Source organism: Cryptomeria japonica, chromosome 3 (assembly GCF_030272615.1).
Source record: "Cryptomeria japonica chromosome 3, Sugi_1.0, whole genome shotgun sequence".
Taxonomy (NCBI): domain Eukaryota; kingdom Viridiplantae; phylum Streptophyta; class Pinopsida; order Cupressales; family Cupressaceae; genus Cryptomeria; species Cryptomeria japonica.
In genome coordinates, this window is record NC_081407.1 from 569,033,433 (window position 1) to 569,060,035 (window position 26,603).

General features: G+C 34.5%; 1 protein-coding gene across 1 annotated transcript in view; it reads left to right on the plus strand.

Moving 5' to 3' along the window:
* The window catches only part of LOC131075671 (uncharacterized), a 67,875-nt gene extending 47,287 nt beyond the window's left edge, over positions 1-20,588 (plus strand). Inside the window, exon 4 of the mRNA XM_058012522.2 lies at positions 19,992-20,588. Coding sequence (XP_057868505.2) covers positions 19,992-20,061 — 70 coding nt within the window. The 3' untranslated portion in view covers positions 20,062-20,588. The remainder of the gene's footprint in view (positions 1-19,991) is intronic.
* The last annotated feature ends 6,015 nt before the right edge of the window (positions 20,589-26,603 follow it).

Sequence of the window (26,603 nt, forward strand, 5' to 3'; positions counted from 1 at the left end):
TTAAAGGTTAATTGTTAGCATATCCCTTACAAATTTAGGGTTGAAAAGGTCTTTGAGGTGATTGAGTTTTTGTACCAATATGTCAAGTTGCTATGTGAAGTTGTTCCATAGGAATGGGTTTTTAAGGAGCATCAAATTTTTGGAAATCTAGAATTCCGATTTGCAAAAGAATAGGCCTAGGATGACTCTGCAACAATGCTTGTAGAGAGCTTGTTGATATATCCTAAAGAGCACATTATTTATGGAGAATACATGTTTGAAATGTGGGATCCAATGCTGATAGAACATACATTAAGTTTATTTACTCAAAATATGAGAGTTGATATATTGGCAAAATCTTTTGATCAACAATCTCTAGATGTTCAATATGAACCATGGTTTGGTGTGGCCTAATGCATTGAAAGCATTCCATTTGCTCTCATGGATAATTGGAAAGATCCTCTCCTTATTGACCTAGAGTTACATTTGCCTGTAAAGAATGATTTCATTCCAAATGATTTTTCACTTAGCAGTTCAACTATATCAAAAACCCTTGGGAACATATGGAAAATCCAAGATGTATCATTGATGATCCATTGATTAAAGTTATTTGGTTTCAATGAGAAGCTACCCACTTTATTGTCAAAGATTCTCAAATTGTCAACATCAATTACAATAGTTGCGAATTGTTTTGAGGTGGTGAAAGAGGACATGGAAATGAACTATAGGAATACAAATATGAAACCTTAAAATTATTCAACATATTTAAGGTTACAAATTTTGCGAGAGCATTTTTGACACATTGATTTCAAACTTGCATGTCTCCTTTCATTCTCTCTATCATACTTGACAACTTTTATCCTAGAAATTCTTAGCCAATTATATATTGTTCTTTGACATGTTAACCTTTCTAAGAATGAGGCTGCCGCAATTGCAAATATATTCAAAAATACTTTTTCAGCATTGGCTTTTTCAAGTGAGATGTGGCATAAAGAAAAAGTTGTGAGGTTGCCATCTAGGGGCTACCTAATTTGTAAGGTAAATGTGAAGCAAATAAAAGCATAGAGGAAAGAATATAACAATAGGTGGTGGTAAGAGAATACACTTCGTATGATTATATGGAAAACATCAACCATAGGGGTAGGAGAAATTCATCAAATGAAGTTTGTTTCTTACGAACTGGAACTGAAGAGTCTCAAACCAGATCATGCATCTTCCTTCACTCAATCAAATGAGTATGCTAAAGTAGAAGTGAAGCTATAGCATGCGTTCTTTGGAATAGAGAATAGACCTCATAGGAGTTCACAAAATGATCTTCAAAATAAAAATGGAGTTGTAGAATAGATTGAGCATATGTTGCTTGAGACCAAAGTTTGTATGCATGTAGTTGGAGAAAGTTTACCACATTCAATAGCTAGTGCAATAGAGCTATGTCGATGAAGTTCAAGGCTCCAGTCTTTTTCATACTCCAGGGTCATCTACAATCGGCATATGCAAACTACTTGATAAAATGCTATGATGGTGGTTTACTAGTCAATCTTGAGCTGAAAATGATCTTTTTTTTTTTAATTTTACTGATGTTTTAAGTCTTTTATGGGTAAAATGGTATGTGCAAGGGTAAGTGAAAAGTTTATTATAACTAATCTTCAAAAAATCAGTCATGTTCTCAATAGGAAGGAAACTTTATAAATATGAAATCTGAATGTTAAAGGTGGATTCTTTTCCAACCTCTCATTTGGAGAGCTTTGTAAGAGGGGGTTTTCGTGTGTGAGCTTCTTGTGACAATTGGCTAAAGGTGGATTCTTTTCCAACCTCTCATTTGGAGAGCTTTGGAAGAGGGGGTTTTCGTGTGTGAGCTTCTTGTGACAATTGGCTAACCTTTTAACACAATCCATTGTACAGGGATTTTTTGGAAACTTTTGTTCTCATTTAATAGAAGAAATGTATTAGAACCTTGTGTCTTTCCCTCGTGGATTGCTTATGTTTGTAACCTTTCTTTAATGATTCTCTGTTATTCATAGCTGCATCTGGACTATAGTAATTGAAAGAATATTATTAGACTTTGAGCTATTGTACCCGTTCTTGATTACATATTTGTCTTATGTCTAATGTGTGATCAATTCCTCATTTTTATTGCATGTCGAAAAGAGGTGATTGTCAATCTTATCAGTTGTGTAGGCACAAACTGTTGAACTTTTTGTTACTACTTGTTTTTGCTTATTCCAAGTCTAAGAAGTCTAGGTTGTTTTCTTATGCTTCTCATCTAGGGTTTCTCTTCCTTTTTTGTTTTTTGTTTTATGTTTTTTGGTGTGCCTTCCTTTCTTTTTGGTTAAAAGCATAACCCAAAATATTTGAATCAAAATCATACAAGGGAGCTGCCCCTTACAAATGTAGAAGATGATTGCTAGTCCAATAGCAATCTCTCTAGGTTTTGGAGCATTTGTTGCTGCCTATTGAGCGAGTTTGAGCTGTTTGCATTGAAATATCACAATGAGAAATCTATTTACCAACTGCCATTCAACAATAGGTTTTATTTTTTGTAGAATCCATCTTTAATCCATTAACAAAATTAACAAAACCCCAAAAAACCAATTCAAATTTTGTGAAACTACATTTCTTTACTTTCATCATCTTTTATCCAATAGTAACTTGAAATGTTTATTGTCACTTTAATGAAAAATTAGAATGTCATGTAGGTATACTACAACAATGTTACCAAGATATGACTTCATTCATCAACCTCATTAAAATACCAGGTGCATTTGTTAATCCAAAAGGCTTAACTAACCATCTATATAGACTTTCGTTTTTGTCTTGAATGATATCTTCCATTTTTTTCTTTCTCTAATTCTAATTTGATGGTATTCACTTTTCAAATGCATCTTACTTAAATCATTTACATAACTGAAATAATCCACAAAATCATCTATCCTTAGCAAAAGAATTCTATACTCGACAATAGTTCTGTTTATTGCTCTAGAATTTTTACACATTCTCCATTCTCCTTTCGTTAGTGCCAAAATTACTGGTATTGCACATGGACTTAAGACTTTCTAATTAATCCTCTCTTCAATAATTCAGCAATTGTCTACTCAATTCTTTACTTTCAGTTGGTGTTAACCTATGAGTTGCCTTATTAGGTAAATCTGATTCTAGAATCAGATTCATATGATGACTTATACTCCTTATTGGTGGTAATCTTTCAAGAAAATTATCAGAAATAATCACTATATTAAGTCAACAATTTTGAAACTTTAGGATGAATTGCCTTATCTTCCACTTTTTAGTTTCCCCTTTTCTCAACAAAATAAATTTTTTTTTTCATCACATTTTTCAAGAATTGCTTACCATTCACTATCATTGCTTTGGCAAGACCATTCATTCACTCGTCATGGGATCATGGTTTATTCCATCTTTTGTCAACCTATATGTATTTTTTCTTCCATCATGTATAGCTTTTTTTTAAAATTGCAATAATCTACCCAACAAAATATGACACATCCATAGGCATAAGGTCACACAAAACTTCATCTTATTTTACATTGCTCACTAACCAAGATCTTATGATCCTTTTGCAACCATGGAACACTATAAAAATTAGGATTCTCTAATATTTTCAGATTCAACTTCACAATTTCACTTGAAACCAAATTATTAGTAATGCCATTGTCGATTATCACCTTGAAACATTTACCGTTTGATTTACATCGTTTGTAAACAAACTTTTACTTTGTATAGGTTAGAGTTTGAGGACTTCGTGAGTTTTGGCAAAGACTTGCAGGACTCGTGAGTACTAAGGCTTGCCGAGTTGACTCACCACTGACTCGCGAGCCAAGTCTTGGAGAGTCTCGGCCAGAACTTGCCAAGTCCTGGTATGAGACTTGCATGAATCCTAGACTCAGCCTCGCAAGTCTTGACGTAGGACTCGCGTTTGGCTGAGACGTCCAACAACTCTAAAAATTGGGTTTTTTTAATTTTTGTTTTTTCACTTCTTTTTGCACTCTCTTGTCCAAAATAGGTTTGCTGCAACTCAAACTCGTCCATTTTTTCATATTTTGGCTCAAAGTTGTCCATTTTCAATCATCCAAAAAAATTAGGCATTTTTTCTATTGTTGGATTTTTCTCATATCTAACACATTGTGCAGCTTATCATTGCCGCCTCTCAAACCCATTAGGGTCTCCACTCTCAAACCCCCACTAGTTATTGAATATTAATTATGAAATTTCAAATATTAAGTGTTTAAAGATCATATGACATGTGTAATGTTTGAATTATGTCAAATTGACTATGTTTCCAATTTGGGTATGAACACAGATACAGGTATGGGAACAGATATGCGGGTATAGAATTTTTCCCCCTCGGGTATGTGTACACCCGTATGTTCATGTGTGTGTGCGTGTGTGTACATATATATGTATGTATATGCATATACATACATATATATGCATACATTCAATGCATCTTGTATGGAAATTCACTACGACGACACATATCTCATGCGTCTATTCCCACAAAGTCTATCTGGACAAGTGTTGGATTGGTATGCCCGACTACCTGGTAACTTAAGTCATGGAATGAGTTAGTTGAGAAATTCATTTGCCACTTTTCCTTCAATATCGATAATGAAGTCACCATGACCGACCTTTGTACTACTAAACAAAAAACAAGAGAATCTTTTGTGACATTTTTACAAAGATGGTGAAAGTTAGTCAGTCGATGTCCATTTGACATCCCTGAGGAACAACAAGTGAACTTGTCTATCAAAAACCTAGTACCAGAATTAATGTGCGAATTAAAAATCAAAAGTCCTAGAACTATCGACAAACTTTTCAAGCAAGGGACGAACATTGAGAAAGCTCTTATACAAAAAAGGGTTATCAAAATATCTAAAGACAACACCAACAACCCTAGTAGTTCTAATGATAAGAGCAAAGTCTAGTCTGGAAACAAGAATGTTACCAACGACGAAGTTGTGGATGCAAAGACAGTAAACAATACGCAGACAAAAATCGTCCTCAAAGGAGCTATTCCATCAAATACTTGAACAAACAATCAATCTCAACACAAAACCCAAAATAATGTACCAACTGAACAACAAGATCAAGCAGCCAATACCATGCACCAAAATCAACAACGAAGACCTCAAAACATAGACATACCTCCTCGCCAGTTCAGACTGTTGAGGGAACCTATTGAAACTATATTAAAACAGTTACTTCAATCAAATCTTGTGCAACCACCCGAGATCAAAATTGATCCAGCAGTAAAACCTGGGTGGTGGAATGATAACCAATATTGTGGATATCACCGAACAAAAGGACCCAAAACTCCTTGTCTCCAACTCAAACATCTGATACAAGACTTGATTGACCAAGGTTTGGTTGAGATAGATTCTCCAACAACTTCCTTAACACAAATCATGCCATATTCAAGACCCTGTTACATGATCATTATAAAAGAAAGTCCTCCACATCTAATTCTGACTCAAAAGGCAATACTAATTACACCAATGCTTCCCACCAATATATGATAACCAAATGTCAGATAGTCAAATATCTACCATAAGAATCAAGGATCCAAGTTCCCAATATGTGATAACTACTCGACGATCTAAGGTTGTTTTGCAAGGAGCTCCTTCTACGTCACAAGTCAGTAGCCAGTATAATATCCTTGATCATTTAGGTAAAACACCAGCGCACGCGCACACACACACACGTATATATATATATATATATATATATATATATATATATATATATATATATATATATATATATATATATATATATATATATATATATATATATATGCATGAAATCTGCAGATACCTGCTGTGACGTATTCACACATCGCCCCATTGCAAATGGGGATCACTACTTTTTGCTTTCTAGGGTTTGTTTTCTTGGTCTTTTAGGTTTTGGGCTTTTAGCCTTTGCATTGAAGGGTCGCCAGGGGGCTCATTAGGATAGCAGGCTCTGCTTGAGTCAGGTGGATCTCCTCAAGAGGTCAGGTCAATTGAGTGATTAGGGGTTATTTAGATCATTCCTAGGGTGTTTTTTGTGTACTATTCGGTCGCACTTCAAGTTGCTAAATCAAACCTTGGTTGAATGCATAATGTCCTCCTAGGTCCCATCCCTTACATCAAGGATAGAGTGAATTCCTCCATAAGACATTCCACCTTGACCCAATCTAGGAACTAACTCATTCCTAGGCATTAGTGAAGGCAAAACACTTATTTGGATAAGGAAATGTGGGAAATGAAGTTAGGATTTGAGCCCAACGATGAATTTCGCTCTTGACCCTTCCAAAGGGTCTAGAGCGAAATTCTTGTAGGACCCTATTTCTTCACAAAATCTCGAAGTAAATGCCAATTTGAGGAGCAAATTGACTTGATAATGATAGGAAGAGGCCTGAGAAGTTATATCCAAGGCAAGGAAGGGAGAAAAGAAGTGTAAAATGAGCTCAAGGAAGAATTTCGCTCCTGACCCTTCCAAAGGGTCGAGCGAAATTCCCATAACCTCTATGTTCCTCCTTTTTATGGCCAAGTTTTTTGACTTCCAAGGCATGGTTGGATAGATTTTGATGTGTTCTTGCCTTTGAAAGGTGGATTGAGGCAATGGAGTGGTAAAAAATCAACTCAAAATAGGAATTTCGCTCCTGACCCTTCCAAAGGGTCCAGAGCGAAATCCTCAATTTGACCCTCTATTTTGCCTAAGACATTGAAAAGACCTTGTTTTGAGCTAAGTGGATGGCAAATTCACTTGATTGTGGTGAGGAGAGATGGGTTTGATCAAGTTTGAAGGTGAATTGAATGGAAGAAGTGTGAAATCAACCTAGAACAAGAATTTCGCTCCTGACCCTTCCAAAGGGTCCAGAGCGAAATTCTCCATAAACATCATTTTCTTCCTTGTTTAGACCAAAATCCTTGTTCCTTGGACATAGTGGGGGTGGATTGACATGTTTTTGCCTTTTGAAGTGATTGAAAGCGAAGGAGATTGAATTTCGCTCCTGACCCTTCCAAAGGGTCCAGAGCGAAATTCCTCAAATCACCTATTTTCTCCTTGTGTGAAGTCAAAACATTGGTTCCTTTGGCGTGGTTGAAGGTAGAGTGATGTATTTTTGCCTTGCAAGATGAATTGAAGTTAAGGAAATGAAGGATCAAGTCTAAAATTTGAATTTCGCTCTCGACCCTTCCAAAGGGTCCAGAGCGAAATTCTCAAAATATCCCTTTTCTTCCAATTTTGTGTTAAGCCAAACATTGATGAAGGTCAATTGGACTTAAAGATGGCCATAGGCATGTATTTGAATAGGTTGTGAGTCCAAAAAGTAAAGATTTTGAGCCAAAGAATGAATTTCGCTCCTGACCCTTCCAAAGGGTCCAGAGCGAAATTCTAAATAGGTCCTGTCCTTGGCCATGGTCTAGAGCGAATTTCTCCTTTCAAGCCTTCTTGGGGGTCAAACAAGTGTTACCTTCATGAGAGAGGGATCCAAAGGTGAGAGTCAAAGGAAAACGAGGTAGGAAGGATATAGCTAAGTGAGGGAAAGCAAGAAAAGTATGAATTTCGCTCCCGACCCTTCCAAAGGGTCCAAAGCGAAATTCTCAAAAGCACCTAATTTGCTCATGATGGAGGCCAAAATATGAATTCCTAGGCATTGGTGGAGCAAAGATTAATGTATACTTACCTTGAGAAGCAATTTGGAGCAAGGAAGGGATGGAATTGTGTCTTAATCATGAATTTTGCTCCTGATCCTTTCAAAGGGTCCAGAGCGAAATCCTAAGATAGGCTAAATTCTTGCCAAAAAACGCTTTGAAATTGACACCACTTAAAGGGCTAGTTGTGAGATCATGATGGGAGAAGGTTTGAAGGTGAAGTCCAAAATTGTGAAATGTTGAAAATAAGGTCTAATTGAGAAAAATAGCAAAAAATCGCTCCTGACCCTTCCAAAGGGTCCAGAGCAAAATTCCTATAGGGCCTCTCCCTAGAGAGGATCCTGAGCGAATTCTATTTTGATGCCCTCTTGTTAATGATTTAAGGTAAGAAATGCTATGTTGGGATAAATATATCATGTTTACTTAATCATCTTTTGGTTTGTTTTGCAGATGGAGGAGGATCAGGCCAGGATAAGGGCAACCTATTCCAGTCCCATCATCATCAAGGACACTCCAAATGCATGGAGAAAGACTTCAAGTGTTCGAGAAAAGCATTGGGAGATTTCAAGTGTTCAAGGTGTTCCAAGCTATCCTCAAGCACTCCATTCTACCACATGAAGAAACCATGGGATGATAGAGAAGAAGGATCTTACAAACACGTCCGGACAAAGAGAGCTACCAGAGTAGCTGACTTGACTATGACTTCCTATCACTGTAATGCAAAACCAAGAAGGAGGCTTCATCAAGCACATGGGAGTCAAAGTTGTGCATCATTCATCGCATCAAGGATGAAGGAGGATCAACTAAATTCAATACAAAGGTACATTGAAGAAGCATATAGTTTCAGAAGAGTTAATCAAAGTTAGCTTCTCGACGTCATCAAATTGAGTATCAAAAGAGATATGAGCAAACGCAAGACAAGGTGGCATCCCAGTCACTGTTTCTCCAGTCAGATAGCTCCACCTCAGCATGTCCAGATTCAATGTACCTGACTCATCAATGATGGCACAAACTTCGATGTACCTACCCTTGCTTCCTATTGGTCCACACTCATTGAATGTAATTTTCTCATTGGCTAAGGAAGTTTGTTATAACAAACCCTAATTAGGGTTTCTATCTTGCGATCCTAGCCATTGATTCTAAGTCAATCAAAGCCATCAATTTGTAAAGGGCTCTCTATATAAAGCCCTACTCTTCATTTGTAAAGGTTAATAGTTGGTTGATAGTTAAGAGTTAGCTAATAATAGTTAGAGATCAGTTAATAGCTAAGAATTAGTAGCTAGAATAGTAAATATAATAGCAATTAGAGTAGATTAGGAAGAGAAGGCAAGAAATTGTTGCCTTGATTGTAAATGAACTCCATTTTCATTGAAGTTATGGTGAAATGTGTTGTTTCTTTGCAATATGCATGGTCTCTTGTTGAATCTTCATTTTAGATGATGGTTAATTAGATTGAATGAAGGAAGTTATTGAATGCACTCGCGTGGAATCCACCTAGTCTAAACCACTAGCCTCTTGCTGATTGTAAGTGTGCCTTGCGTGGTCAACTGGCATAGAATGAGCTTAATCTCAAGTCGTTACGCGTCTATTGTTCATGCATTAAATTGAATGGTGATCAGTGTCTGATGGTGTACAATTTGAACATATTCGAAGCATCCCTTAGAAGATTGCACTGAGTTGGTGTTGAATTGTTCAACCTGATGGTGAGACCCAGCCCAGTAGGACTCCACCTAGTCATTCATCCATCTTCTTGCATTCTAGGTCTTAGAGTAGACTTTCTGAGCCCTTCACCTTTTGATATTTCTTTATCTTCCAGCTAGTAGATAGGATTCAAGTTCCAGCAAATCAGACGCTCAGGAAACCAAACGTAAGTCCCCTTGTGATTCCAGCATAATCACATCATACCACAATAGCTTATCCACACGTAGAGACCCTACATACCAGAACCTTGGAGTTGCCTTGATTGATCCTTAGGCGAAATCTTTAGCATTCGGGGAAACTTTGTTCAAGAGAGGATAAGATACCTTGGTATTTTATTCTGTGTTCGTATGTGCATGAAAAACGCATCAACAATACCTTAGTCTGATAAATGCAGATTGGATTGATGCTGAAGGATATATACATAAAAATATGTCAGTTTTGAGGTTCTGCACATTACCTGATTTTGTAGTCTTTTGTTTCTCTGGAATGAGTTGTTTTGGGTTATCCAATTGCTGTTGTATTGATACCTGTATTCTGAAGACCTAGGTTAAAAATGAATGGTGTTAACAGAACAGACATTGTATCTACAGTGAACATGATCCCTTCTCTTCAATCAGCTCTGTTTGGATGTTAAATCTGTATGTATCAAGTGTTGATTAAATTGATCAAATACCGAGCTGTATATGCATTGGGTTGGTTTTCTTAAGAGTTCCGATCTGAGTTAGTTATGGATCATTTGGTTTTGGTTCCAACTGATTTTTGTCACTACAAACTGCCATCTATTTTATTATTATGGTCACCACTAGACAAGATTGTTTGAATTCTTTCTCAGTGATATAAAAGGATGTTAGTTATTGGTTAGGGTGGTTAAGGCAGGTTTCGGTTGATAACTACATAAGCAGTTGAGCAGTTTTTAAACTTTCTTCCAACTACACAACTGATAGCTATTTGTATTTAAGGAGAACAAAGGATTGGTGAGAAGTGGGCGTGCATCATTGAAAAAGAGTTTTAAGGTCCAATGTGGAATGAGTGGTATATAAAATTGCTGATGCGAAAGTTAGAATGAGTACATAGGCCAGTTTGATTAGTCTGTATCATGTCATATGGAGATATCAGCATTGTAAAATCTGAGATTGATACTGTAAAAATTTGAGAGTAATAGTTTACAATCTGAGAGTGACATTGTAAAATCTGAGTGTGGACTTATTCTGTCTAATCTTTTGACAGTCATCAAGTTGAGAGAAATGTAATGCAGTACATCTGCAAATCAGATAAGTCTCAGTGAGTAAGAGTTTTGTAATTTCTAGAAGGTTGGTGCCTCAAGGATGCAGGGTTGGTGCTCAGTCTGAGAAGTTGGTGCTTTCAAGCAAGGGATTTGGTGATTCATTAGGATTGGTGCCCTTAAATTGTACACATTTTTATTTGTGAGGCTGGATTAGGACAGTAGATCCTTGCAGCATTACTCACTGTGGTTTTTCACCCATCCTGGGTTTTCCATGTACATCAGGTGTTGAAGTTTCTGTGTGTGATTACTCTCCCTTATCATTTTAGTTTTTATATTTTCAGTTTTTCAAAGATATTTTAATTTTTCAAGAATTTTAAATTTATATCTTCTACTGATTCACCCCCCGGCCCCCCACTCCCAGTAGAAGAATTGTGTTCTACAATGTATGCATGTATGTGTATATGTATAATATGTATGTATGTATATATGTATATGTATGTATGTATATATGTATATATCTATCTATCTATCTATCTATCTATACACACACACATATATACATATACATATCATTTAAATTATAAGTAATAAATGTAAAATGATAGAAACCTTGCTTTTAACTACTTCAATTTTCTAAATATCACTAGAAAAGAAACAACCAAATGGAAAAATATTGATTTTTACAATTGTACTTTATTCCATCTACTTAAGGAAAATGACAACCTTGAATTTTTTAAACATCCTACTAGAAGTGACCTCAAACTATAAACTATTTTTTGGGATGAAAATCCCTTTTGCATGGATAAACATGTGAAAGAAGAAAGTTTTCAAGAGGGAACTAGTAACATATTGCATCAACAATGAACTCAATAGAACCATTAGTATGAATTTGAGTTTCAGTTAATTGATTAATGTTGTCAGAAGAGAAGAGAGAACTTCAAGGTGGCATATCCAGTCTTCTCAAAAGACCAGAGGCAATGAAAATAAGCAATTGATAGAATCTAGAGCTTGGGTATGTCCCTGGGTGAACCCAGGGGCGTACTAGAACCAGACTAGTACCCGTAAAGGACCAGGACCAGGACCAAGACCAGAGGCTAAGGCAAAGAACCCAGTAACTGAGCAAATTGATAGTCAAATTAGGCTTTTATGTTCTCTAAATGCATTAATTTGTTTTTGTTTTTTGTAAAACTATGGTTTTTTTTTCCTGACTTGTAGTTGAGTTTTTTGCCGAGTCTGTGCTGAGTCTCAAGTACAAATCCTATTTTGGGTTGCCAAGTCTGTGCTTAGTTCGAGTCCTATTTTGGGCTGCAAAGTCCACACCGAGTCTGAGTTCTAAAACTTTGGTATAGGTTTACCTAAGCCTCTAGAAAGATTCAAACAAATTTCTCTTCAATAACAATGACCCACCTTTCTTCTTTATGCTTACTTGTTCATTATGAGAAGAAACTTTCTCATCTACGTTCTGCTTTTGTGGTTCTTTCAGATCTTATTTCATACTCTTCTTGTGACTGATGGCACTTAAATGCTCAGTGACCTTCACCTTCACACTTGAAAAAATGATTCTATTTGATAATTTTCTACCACCTCTTCCATATCTATCTCCTAAGTCACCGCATTCGCCGAATTTCATACATGAAATTCGAAATTTGGCGAATTTCAATAAAATAAATTCATTCAAGTTCGGCCCAAAATTCGTACGGAGCAAAACTAGGGCTTTTAAAATTGAAATAAAGTCTTCCATCTGATACACATTCACATTCAGGAGGAATAGGCACAAATCTCAGGCAGAATGAATAAGCGTATTCTCCTTAAGCTGCGCTGGAACGATCGATTTGATTAAAATTGCTCTCACGCCATCAATCTGCTGCGGAAAAAGCCTTTCGAAGGGGAGTTTATCAGAATTCATAACAGTTTTGATTGAAGGCCCGATATACAGTAGTCGTGGTGAGCCCCCCATTCAACCACTTCGACCATTTAGTATAAAGATAATGTATTATAAATTTATAATATGAAGAGGAGTTTTTTAAATTTATTATATTGTATTATAAATTTATAGTATAGATTTATTTATTATAATTTAATTAACATTGTAAAATATTTATATTAATTTTAAATTTAATGTAATATTATATAATTTAATAAATAATAAATTTGATTATTTCATTTCAAATTTATTTTATTTTATAATAGTATTTCAAATATATTTAAAATTTTAAGTTATTGATAATTTAATGAATTTATTATTTATACATTTAAAAAATTTAAATTTATATGGGTAAATTTAATGCCGAATTTTTTGCCCTTGCCGAACTTCATCCGAATTTTATGGTTGCCGAACTCGAATTCGAATTCGAACGCGGTGACTTAGTCTATCTCCGCCTCTTTGATACTTATCAAATTTGTTGTTGTGGCTACTTTATGCATTGTCCTTAGGATCAACTTATGAGTTCCTCTTTCGACTCATTGATTACCACCTCTTGAAAATCTATCTCTTCCTCTTTTGTTCTACTTGGTTTGAATTCATTGGTTCAAATTTTTCTCATCTTTTAGGGCAAAGTGCTATGCATCATCAATAGACTGGATGATTAACATACTCAATTTTTCCTCGATTGATCTTCATAAATCATTAAATATATCTAGCCACTTTTTCCTAGTTATCCTAACAGTGACTTGCTCTAATAGACAACTTATATTGTTCCTCAGTACTCATCTACACTAAGTCTTTTTGTTTTAGATTTTGTTGCCTCTTTAATTGCTTTTGTTGATAACTTGAAGGAATCAACACAGCTTTTAGTTTCTTTGCCATCCTATCCCATCTTTCAATTTTTGTCTTACATTTTGTGTTTTTCTCCGAGTGAGTTTCCTTCTACCAGATCACATCATGTCTGTTCAGCTTTGTCTTTGCAAATTTTACCCTACAAGAGTCAGTAACTTCCACATATTCAAACTATTTTTGAGGATCACAAATGCACTCAATTAGCTCATCAGGATCTAAACTGCTAGAATAATTAGTCAAATCCATTCTACTTTTCTTACCAAGTCTAGAGAGAGCTTTCAACATCTTGACTTCTTTATTCTCTCCTTTAAATAAAAATTCTTCAAAATACCTTTCTTCTTGTTCTTCATCATTGCCACTATCATTAATTCAAAGGTTTGTAATTCCTCTCCTTGTGTCCTCTTCTACTGAATTGAACTACACTTGGACATTTCTCATCTAGTAAACATTTCCTCCATTTATTTTGCAACTTAGGTTTCGACTTTCAACCTCTATCCATCCTTCTAGGTAGCATCTTGTAAACTGATGTGAATGCCTCAAAGTTTGGTGATCTACAACCGATTTCAAATCTTAAGAATCTTTCACCTGACACTCTCCTGTTGGAAAAATCATGGCGTGCTGTCTTTTCTTGATAAAGCCTGACTCAGAACTGCTCTAATACCATCTTATACCATCTGATACCATCTAATGCAGTCAAGGTTGGAGGGTCTCAAATGAGCTAAGTGTCTCTGATTTCAATGCAGTGCCATTAATAATGACCAATACCAATATAATTCTTCCTCCAGCCAGTGCAAGGCTTCATCAAGGCTTCCATGGTTTGGTTAATTGGTGAGCAGAACTGTTATTTAAATAGTCAGTCACAACCTGCAAACAAACTGCTTGCCTGCAACAATAAACTTGAATTTGTTTATATCTTCAGCAGCTCATTTCTATCATTTATATCTGCCATTTCTTCCAAACTCTGGTATGTCTGATCTCAGACGATCTACTTCTTTGGAATATGCAGAACAAAATGTCTACTACAATTCACATAGTATGTAACTACGTTCAGTATTTATTATCCATTATAATCTGCAGACATTCTTCCACAATGCATCATGTCCATTTCAAATGCTGCAGCAATACTTTCAGTCAATGCCCAGTTATAAATACTTTTATTTTTAAGAGGTACAATACACCCTGTCAGTGTCTTGTATCTTCAACTTTTTGTTTTTAGTCAATAAATTTTCCTTATGTTTCGTATGGCTGCTGACTGATGCACAATCTTAATGCGAAAAGACGTCGACAGTTAACATTTTTGCTTCAAATGTGAGTGCTCTGAGGAGGCACTCTCAAATCTAGTACTTATCCTGCAGATTTACATCAGTGGCCTTCTAGAAATTCCTATCAACATACTCAGTCAACACAATCTGTAAATGATCTTTTATCTCCAAATTAGCTTACATTCAATTTGCTAAGCAGTTGCACTGTCTGATCTCAGATGATCTACTTCTTTGGAATATGCAGAACAAAATGTCTACTACAATTCACATAGTATGTAACTTCGTTCAGTCTCGATTATCCATTATGATCTGCAGACATTATTCCACAATGCATCATGTCCATTTCAAATGCTGCAGTAATACTCTCAGTCAATGCCCATTAATAAATACTTTATTTTTAAGAGGTACAATACACCCTGTCAGTGTCTTGTATCTTCAACTTTTTGTTTTTAGTCAATAATATATTAATATTCCTTCTGCTTCGTATGGCTGCTGACTGATGCACAATCTTAATGTGAAAAGACGTTGACAGTTAACATTTTTGCTTCAAATTTGGGTGCTCTGAGGAGGCACTCTCGAATCTAGTACTTATCCTGCAGATTTACATCAGTGGCCTTCTAGAAATTCCTATCAACATACTTAGTCAACATAATCTGTAAATGATCTTCTATCTCTAAATTAGCTTACATTAAATTTGCTAAGCAGTTGCACTGTCAGCCTGTACAAAATTTAGGAATTGGCAAGCAACAATTAACATTTTTCATTTTTGTTATCTTCAATATCTTTCTCAGTAAGATCCTTCATTGAAATCCCCAATATTCCATGAAAACGCTTCACATATTCAACGAGCATCCACGGGTTCCATGGGCAATCTTTATTGCTGAATGAAAAGATGGTAAGAATCACAGCTTAACAACTTTAAATTCATCAATATCATCTTTTAAACAAGTAATATAATTCATTAAAAGTTTAAAACACATCATACAGCAATTCTAACTTGGCTGTAATGTCCCCGATTTGGTTGGGTGCCAGCCCCAGTTTCATAAATAAATAAATAATTATTAATAAATGGAATTATTCAATAATTGAAGTATTGCCCTTGTGGCTGACTCGCACCATATAATCATTCTTAAATATTTTAATTTATCTTGGGGGCCGACTTGGATGAAATGTTCTTAGGTTGGTTTTCTAATCTTGGCTGACATTGAGGGATTCATGTTATTTATAGGGGTGTTGATGTGGCAAGAGAAAGGCATCAAAGTTTTTTATCAATTCCTGCATTAAACGAATGCATTCTCCTTTCCATATGCAAACTCGGAATGAGTCCTAGGGCAGGATGAATTCCCTGCTCTTAGTGTTGCTCATGCTGAAGTGTATGTTCAAAAGACTTGGACACATACCTAAGTCTCTCATATCTGGTACAGCTAGGAATAATACAGGGTGATACCTGATATATAGGAGCTTGTGATGGGCTGGGGGAATCACCTCATATCTCAGAACCTGGAGACTCCATCTAGCTGGAAGTAAGTTCAGTTACAGAGGGTGGATTGGATGTACATTGATCAGTAGAAGATCTGGCATATTTAGAGAGGCAGAAAGACCATATCATCCTGTGCTTTCTCTTATAAATGCAAGCACTGGAACTCACCTATTGTCAATCCCTATTCGGAACAGAGGTGTATGCGAAGGTTACAGGTCAATAAGCTTGCTCTTCTAAATGTTTTAGTGAAGCCCATACTCAGAGTCGGCACTCTTGCAGTGTGAATGTATGCTGGGTGAATGATCTGTGAAGTATAAACATCTAGTTTGCCTTCAGACATCTCATATACCCAGGACACCATTGAATTCCTAGGGATGCATCTTTCCTGTGGAAGTCTGATCTAAAGTTTGTACAATTTCTTGTCTGATAGCAATTGACTGCCTTCCAGAGAAATTCAATCAAGGCTATTGCTAGCAGCTGTAACCAGAATTGCTCATCAAAAGATTCTGAAAATTCAAGAGTTTATCACAAAAATAAAGTTTCGATCCTCATTGACTTTGGTAGCATCCATAATTTTATTAGTATCAATACATTTTCAACTAGATGCTTTCGTTTATTGCTTATCACACAAAAAATTTCATGTTATGGGTAATAATGGTTTCATCAAATCTTTTGAAAGAAAATGTTTAAATGTTAAATCTCCTATTCAAGGCCATACACTATGGAAAACCTTCTATTCCTCACATCTGTCAGGAGTTAATATAGTTCAGGTGTTGAATTGTTAGAAGAATTGAATTGATCTTTTATGAATATGCAGAGTTGTTTTATACTTATATCAATTTTAATAGAGAATATGATTTTAGAATGGATCCTAGCATTTGTGGCTAGATATTCAAGTAGTTCAAAAGAAGAATGCTACAAAATGTATTATCGAGCAGAAGAAACTATCAAGAGAAGTATACTGTATTTTGGAAAATCAGTTCTTATTGATATCCAGCCTTCTCCCTAGTCGCTTTGAAGGAGAGAATTTCACACATAGGGGACTCATTGTGAACCTCTTTGTATTATTTATTTATTTGTATGAATATCCCTGACGTATACCTCCTCATTGCCCCAGTATTTTAATAAGTTAGTTTGTCTTGCCCATAATTTGGTCATATGTCAATATCAATATATATTCCAGACATTATTCTTTGTTCTCTATTAGCTTATTGACAAACATGTGGTAAGTACAATGTCAAACTATGAGTATTATATAACGAGTGGCTGTCCTATTTGGCATAGTTTCATAATTTTTGATCAGTTATTTCTAGGTCATTCTAATGTAGTGCCCAGCATTGGACAAAATGTACCATTTTTGAAAATGATGTAGTTTAAACAAGCTATATTAAACTGTTCGCATTATCACAGTATCTATCAAGTGTTCATACAAAATGACTTTGCTCTGTGATTTATCTGGCTACTCAAGCCCCAAATTGCCTCTATGCAAAACATTACTTAGCAGTTACTGATGGCCTTACTGCTCTGGACATCTGTAGACTTTGCGCAACAACATATGTTACTCAGCCTTGGGTTCTTACTTGATTTAATGGAAGTGTGGTCATGCTATCTCTCTTGGGACAGATCACTGTAATCCTGAGGGCATGATTTGAAAGTTAAGTCTTCTTTAAGGGCTGGAGACTGAAGACCATTTCATCTTTAGATGCTCATTCTGTTGAGATCAGAGAAACATTTATAGTTTATATTTGGAGTGTCTAAAATGAGCCCTTGTTCTTTTTTTACTACTGGTCTCTGTATTGATGTTGATGATAACAAACAGGTTCAAGTTGGAGACGACAACCTGCAGTATTATGAGATTGTTGCACTTTGTTCAGCAATAGTGTCAGTATTTGATGGTTTATTGGGATTCAGCTGTGTAGTTTTTGAATCAATCTTTATCGACTTATAAGTCATGAATAGTGGTTCACAGGATCCCATCTCCGATGAGCATGAATGATCCACTTAGTTCTCATTGAATCTAAGTGATGCTCATAGGGGTGAAGCATTGGAACTTCCTGGGAGGTCACTCATTCCAATGTTACTCCAACTCCCGATGCATCGTCCAAGTACTAATTTGACTTCATTGCATCTAGGTGATCCTCACAAGAGTGAAGCATCAGGAGTCACAGTGGCGTTGGAATAGGTAACCTCCTAGGAAGTCCTGATGTTTCACCTCTGTGAGAATCATCTAGATGCATTGGGTATAAGTGGACTATTCATGTTCATTAGAGGTGGGTTCTGGTGAACCACTGCTCATGATATATGGGCCAATAAAGATTGAATCAGACACTATGCAGTCTAATTCTGATTGTGTACAATATAATTAGGTACACTGTGAGAACAGCACCTAATTGTGAAGATGCCAATGTTTAAATGAACTTATTCTAGAGCTCACAATTGATCCTGCATCACCAGATTCATGACACCTTCCATTAGAGCATTGAGACTAATTGTTAGGATAGTGGATTCCACCTTGGTATCTTTGATGATAGCTCCATTGGTTCCCCTTACATGAGCTGATTTTCTAGGATATTTAATAGGCTCTGCATTAATAGGTACATGTAACGGTGAGTATGTTTTGCATTTCTTACCTTTTATCTAGTTGTACCTTTTTGATGGTTAACAATCTCATTGAAGTTTTGAACCTGTAAGATTGTAGCAGATAATGTGTTTTGATAGCTATTAACATATAAGCCAGTATGTCTTATGCATGTTTGTGGTAAGACTATGAATAGTATAGAGCTTAGCTTTTGCCCTTAGAAAGCTTCACTGCCTCACTAGATATTTAAATTGAGCTTCATTGCTTAACTAGATATTTCTAAAATTTGGTAGGTTTCCACATTGTGATCAAAATAAGTTCATAATAGTGCAGAAAATTTAAAACATTTATTTTCAGAATCTAGAATCTTCAATCTGTAAAAGCATCTGAAAGTACATTTGCTTTGAAATGTTTAGACGGTGGTCTGACAAATTGAAAAGGGCATGCCTCACATAAACATGAATGTGTTTTCTGACTTCTTTACTTTTTCTGTATAAATTAAAAACTTTATGATGCAAAAAATACAAACACAATCAAATCCAGAAAGAACAACAAGAAACTTTAGATTTCTATTTTTTTTTAATCTTTATGACTTAGCTGTTTCTATTCTGTTTAAAGTTTTGGAAATCCTACCTGTTTCTTTTATTTGTCAACATAGATTTCAAGCATTACGTAGAATGAATAAGTTCATCACAACTTAGGAAACTTATCATGGTTCAACTCTAGAACTTTCTGGAGTTTGAGTATCTTGTCATGACTTTCTTAACTTCCACATATTTTTAAATTTCTTTTTGACATTCAAAAATGATCTCTTAAAAGCCTCAAATTTATATTTGAATGGGGTAATTTGAATTCTTAGTAAAGAGCGTAGGAAGATTAAGGTTGGTCTGACAATTTTGGATGAATGTGACTTTTTTCTGTGATTATTTTTCTGTAGTTACTGTTCTATGTAAATGTTGTAAATGAGCTGATATCCTGTTGTATTGATTCTTTTAAAATCTATTCCAATTCCCGTCTTTAAGCCTGTTGTCCCTATTTATTGTTGTTTTATCTTTTCCCATATTTCTCACAGGGAAGGGTGAAATTTGATAAAAGTAATATTAAATGTTTCATCTTGTTTGATTTTATGACCGGAAATAGCCACCTTTTGTGGGAAATATTTTACGTATTTAGAGAACTGGAGAGTTAAATTAATCTAAGAACAGCATTACAAGGAAATTCTTTCCCTAAAAAGCCAGAAACAACTAATATTTGAGTTTTCATTGTTCACTTAATTGGTATTGATTAATGAATTCCTTTGCTATAGTACTTTATCTGAGATCTTATGCTCATGTGCAGCGATTCATCTGGATCGGATGATGAAGAGGATGAGGGAGGCAACCATGGCTGTTCATGTGTTATACAATGACTCTTTACCATTAATTAATTTTTGCTAAAGATCATAGCTAATGCCTTGAGAGTGAGGTTCATAATTTTTTCCAGTGAAATTGAATTCAGAGAATGGGCCTTTCAAAGAAGAACTAGATGTACTCTAAGGAGTCAAGGTTTATGGGGTTAATTCAAGGAAAATCAGTGCCAATATATTTTGCAATATGGGCTGCATTGTGGTAAAAACTTGGGTCTCGATTACCCCTAATGGCATAAGTTAAAATATTTCAGCTGCTTTTGTATAACTCAAGCATTAACTGGTTTATTTTCTTATAAGATTTCTTCGTTGAAATTAGGTTTTGCAAGCCTGGGCAATCATATTGGCTTGTGTATTTTCATAGCCTAAAATGTTTGATGTTAGCCGGTCTTGACAACTGTGCTATTTCTGATGAAAGAGCTTGAGTACTTTGCTCTTTAAAGAACATCCATTGTACTATAAATTGGTTTTTCATATCTTTCTTTCATTTGAATTTATCTGGGTATTTAAAATGAAAGCTTTTTGTGCAAGCAACGCCTATTCGTGATCATTTGTATGTGATGCCCATTATTATCTTCTTCATTTTCTTATCTCCATACGTTTTTTTTGGAGAGAGTAAAGGCATCGTTACACTACATGAAGCATTTATCTTTCAATATCTGGAACAAGTTTCTTGTACTTGTGTATAGGCGTTTATAGGACCCGATTCTGAAGCAACAAAGAATACAATAAGGTTGTCACGTGTTTAATTGGTTTTGAGAAGCCTTTCCATCCTTAATTTTTTATTTGAATTGTTAATGCTGAAAATCAAGTATTTAACACAACTTTTTTGAATCCCAATAACTGTAATTTGGAGTATAATACAATATTAATATTTTCAAAGTAGTGCTGTCCCAATGTACATTTACTGTTTGATATTTCCTTGCCGCATTTACAAGATAAGATGCTTCCTTATATCTTCACCTTACCATAAATCATTTTAAATATACTATATTGGAGCGCTTTTATATGCAGCAGCATTCTGCAATTGCCATGCAAGTTAAATAAATTGGCAACTAAGCAACAACAATATCAAGAGGGAATTAACAATGCCTTGTATTTTTAATAGAACGTGGAACATGGAGTGCTTGACATTCTTACTGAATGTACGTGAGCAGGAACAGCTATTAATATGGTCATTTTGATCTTAGCTATTAATATGGTCATTTTGATCCCAGTGATTTTTTAACACAGGTAGTAGTCAGGCATCCTGGACTCTTAAGTGAAGGATCAATTTTTTGAATTTTAATGCTTGTGAGGTCTTCTGCACTTGCAGCACAGTTGGATTTAATATGGCTATGTCATTCAACCTGTGAACTAATATGTATGCAATGACATTTAAAGTCCCGTGGTTCAACATTTATTTCCTCCATTGATAATGTACATATGCTCTACTGAAGAACAAAGACAACTATATTAGTTTATAATAGACTCCTGTTTTCTTAGCAGTTACATCTGCTATTAACTATTAATGTAATTGCACAGACAACTTAACAATCCGAAGAAGTCCTGTTCAAGTATATTATGGTAGCTTGATTGCATGTTCAAATACAATACCATATAGCTAGTACTGAAGATAAAATGACCATGTTTTCTTAGTTGAGCATGCCAAGTTTTGTACACTCTGCAGCAGGGCGCGTGGTTGTGTAGCGCATATCACTCGAGACATTTTCATCTTATGACAAACCTGGGTTATTAAATTTGATTTGTCTAATGTATGAACATTTAATTGGGCCAAGTTGTATTCAAAGTTTGTGCATTGTTTGGAGATAAAATGTATCATTCAGAAAGAGTAGGGACATTGTGAGTTTCTTGCTCGACACTTGAAACAAGTAAACGCCAGGCTATCGGGAACACCAATTTCAAAAAATATTTAACATTCAAGATTATCTAATAAATAAAGATTTCATTTGAAATATTATATAATTCAGATGTTATATATAGACTAGTATTGACATTTCTTTTGTATTTTAAACTATACACCACAATTTTATTTATTTATTTATAATATTGGAAAAATAGTATATATTTCAGCTATATTTTCATTTGCAATTTGTAAAATTACGAATTTGTAAATATTATACACAAGCTTATGTGCACGACCAATAGAACTTATAGTATTACATGAAAATCACGAGTATACAATTTTTCTTCACAATTTTCCACAATTTTATTATGGCATGTGTTTCTACAAAAAACCAATGTATTTAATGTGTTATAAAAATGGTTACACCTTGTCATAAATCTAAATAAGACAACAAATTTAGATTTCAAATTTCAAGCCGAAATACACTTAAGAATCCACAAAACTTGAACTTATGTACTAAGAGGACAAAAGCACAATTGAATTCAATTTGTGTAAAATAGACCATAAATCAATTTCATGCCCACATATAAAACAATTTTGATATGTAAGGGCTTACATCTATTAATTTAATGCCCTACATGCAACTTTTCAAGTCTTGCCATTCAAAAAGGGCAATAACTCTAAAATGCAGAATGTTTCAAAATAGGTACATTTTTACACTGTGTAGGGCATACACCTACATCACAAACTATTGATTTTGGCATGTTTTGTTACAATCGTTAAGTCTTATCATAAACACAAACAAGCAATATAATACATATGAAATTTGATTTTCAATTCACAATTCATTTAATAAGTCCACAAATTTCACTTTATCCCTATAAAATGCTAGAGGACAATTAATTCAATCTAGGATAATAATAGACAATAAATGAGATGCTAGCGTACATACCAAATAATATTGATTATATATCAAATGCAAGCGTATAGATCAATCAACCCTAATAAATGAGAAATGATTTAATCTATATGTTAAATTTTCAACATCAAACATTGTTCACAATTTTTTGAGCTAAGTATAATATGTAAGTTTGCATGTTTCAAGATTTTTGAGGTTGTATTGAGTAGTTTTTAGGTATAACCTATTGAACATTATGCATTTTTTATACTTCGTTTGCCAATTTCACATTTATTGTCAATTCAAATTGTTTGTTATGTTCAATAATTCAATCATGGTTTTTTTTGCCTTTGAAAATGTTTACAAATTATTTACAGGATATGTAAATCCATGGTTTAATTAGATTAATCCCATTCATGTTGATGGAGATGTTCATGCCACATATTTGTATTTTGAAAGGTAGTATAACAATTTGTAAGCTGTCTAATCATACGAAAGGTTGTATGGCATAAGTCTCACCTCCTCTCTTAAGATGTTGAGATGACTTTAATATTTAATGAGTAACTAACATATGATGATTTATGGTAAATTTAACTGATGAATTTTAGTCTACAAATGGAGCTTGGAGGATGACATGTCATAATATTGATGGAAATGTTGAAATAAGCCATCTATCTTAGTAATTTCTTATTGTTTCATGCATGATAGAGGTGTAGTGCATTTATTATACATGATAACCTCTTATTGGTACCTTAATCTTTTAAGATGGTGCCTAGGGTCCACTAATAACTCTTAGGATTTTGTTGAATATAGAGATTAATATCTTTAGTTAGGATCAATTTACATGTCTAATATTAATTAGAAGGTATGAAAATTAATCTAGCAAAAAAGAACTAAAGTCTTTTTGAGATTAATTTATACATATCACATTTTGATGAATTAATAGCTCTAAAGATTATTTCAGTTACCCACTTTACAAATGTTTATAACTAGAGATTGTAAATTACCACAACAAAATATATCTTTGCAAAATAAAAATTACAATCTAATTTGTACAAAAATTAAAAATCTAAATCTTAAGGAACCTTTTGTAGCTTTCATTAGCCTCTACCTTAGACAATAGTACATACACAAGAGTCTTTGTGCCATGCTATCATCCCACCCTAACACGTGAACAAAAACATGAATAGGCCCAAAATAGATTCCTATATATACAAAAAAAAAATAACGACCTCACGATGAATATGAAATATTTAAGGTAATAAAATGACAATGCTACTAACTATTTTAAATGAAAAAATAATTACAAGGAGGATTTAGGAAAGATTTAACGAGATTGTTCTTCTCTCTTTAAGATGAAACATGCACTCAAAAAGGAAGAAAACAATGTATTGATTGGTTGTCTAAGGGGCTTTCCTTAGTCAAACCCCTTTTTTGTCTTTCAACCTCCATGACAATCAGGATTTTTGACAACATTATAAATAAAGATGTGATTGCTTCAAAATAAAAATACAACAGACAATGATATATAATAATCTAAATACACTATGCTAACACTTGCGATTTTCAAATGAAAGCACCAAATAATGAGGAAGAGAGAAGGAGAACAAGAAACATGGAATAAAATCACCTATAAGTTGTGAAAAACCTCCAAGAAAGATGTTGTTGCTTCTACTTTGTTGTTCTTTGTAATCTCAAGGAGGTGGTAATCAAAGAGCTTCAAGAAAATGGCATGCATTGTATGAAAATCTTCTTGGTTTTTGAAAATGGTAGAATTTTTTTCAAAGTTGTAGAGTTTAGGTGCTTGAAAGAAAAACAACTTTCTTTTTTTTAAATGGAAAGTTGGGTGTATTTTGTTCAATGTGATTGCATGCAAGATCATTACTTTCAAATTATCTATAGGAAGGTAATGCTCCAATAACTATTGGAACCACATTTTTTTCTTCTAAACACTAGTACATTGCACAAACTTTTGAACATAGCATTTCAGTCCAAAAAATCCAAACATAGAAAGTTAGGAACATCATAAAATTGTCAAGAATAGGAGATTTCAATATTAACACTTTGTAATTAAAATATTCTATATTAAAAGACAAAAGAGAGAGCATGATGCAATGTGAAATTGTAACAATTTTTGACACTACATTTTGCCCCCACTTTAGCAAGCATATGAACTATGCTAAATATGCATGCTAAAGTAACAAAAGTCACAAATTTTACCCAAGGATACTATAGAGATGCATATTATTCAAGTTAGGTAGATATGCCCCTAGAAAGAAGACTTGCGAATCAACCAAGATATCTTATACACAATATGAAGATTTTGCAAAAAAATTATGAACAAACATGTTAGCTAAAATAATGGAATGCACTACATAGAAGAGGAACACAAGATATTAATGCAAACAAACTCACAAAAAACAAACACTTAGCAAAGGAAAGAGAATAAATGAGAAAAAGTGTAAGACAATTGAGTAAAGAGGCATGCCTAGCAATCTACATTACAGTAGAGTCTATATGATGCTCTTGAATGATCATGGTTACTATAAGTTGCATATTAGGATAGTAATAAAAAAGATAGGACATATGGGGACCCACATAATAGTAAGCTATATTATACTAGGTGTCTCATATGCTACCAATCTACAAAGAGCATAAATATTATCAATATTTTGAAATTTAAGAAAGCGAAGTGTGTACATTGTGAGAGACCCCCTCAAAATAATTACATAACACCAAGAATGAAAGTTATTTTAAGGAGAGATAAGAAGATAGATATGTTTATCATATAAACAAAAACAAGGATAGTGCATAGTGAAACACATAAAATTGTCATCATTGAATGACACCACACACAATAGGATCATCACATAAATTATACATCACTTACACAACCACACACTAAGGGATCCACAAATGTGTGTGTGTGTGTGTGTGAGTGAGAGAGAGAGAGAGAGAGAGAGAGAGAGAGAGAGAGAGAGAGAGAGAGAGAGAGAGAGAGAGAGAGAGAGAGAGAGAGAGAGAGAGAGAGAGATGTGTAATTCGAATAAGATTTAATGTTGTCATTTCGTAAGTCTAGTGGAACTACGAGTATAAAGGAGGAAAGTAACATGAAAAGGTCAACATTGAAGATGCCTAAATGCTTTGACACTTTGCATCATCCCCAAAAGTCAAAAGTTCAAAATACAACAAATATAAGAATGATGAAACAAATAGAAGAGTTGACAATATTTCACATGTCCTATATCTGGATGTACCTACAAAGGTATCACAGATCGTCCAAGAGAGATTAACAATCACAAAGAAGTAGGTTGGGGGATTACAAAACAATAAGATAAACAACTATAACCTAAAGATATGAAAGTGTTGTTCCAAGGAGCATCTTAAGGATGACCATAAATCTCCCAATCTTCATCATAAGAGAAGGGAGGTCGAGCTTGCAAAGGAATTATTGTTAGATTAGTGATAAGTGTCCTTTTGGTAACAATATCTAGGGAAGTATCTACCAACACAAAATCTTTTTGAATGTCTTGCTAAGCAAGTGCCAACGATCATGTGAAGAACAAATACAACACTAGAATATCTATGAAGCATTTAAACAAGTGCTCCTCATGAGGGGAAGTTAGTGAATCACTTTCAAAATATGTTACAAGATTGACCATCACAACTAATCTCCTAGGAGAGAGTAGTGGCGAGAATAAAAGAAGTTGGGACTTTGTTTGTGAGAACAACAACTATATAATAGTCTAGGGATGGTGATGAAGGTGGGTTTGGCTTATGTTTTTAACGAGGTGGAATAGG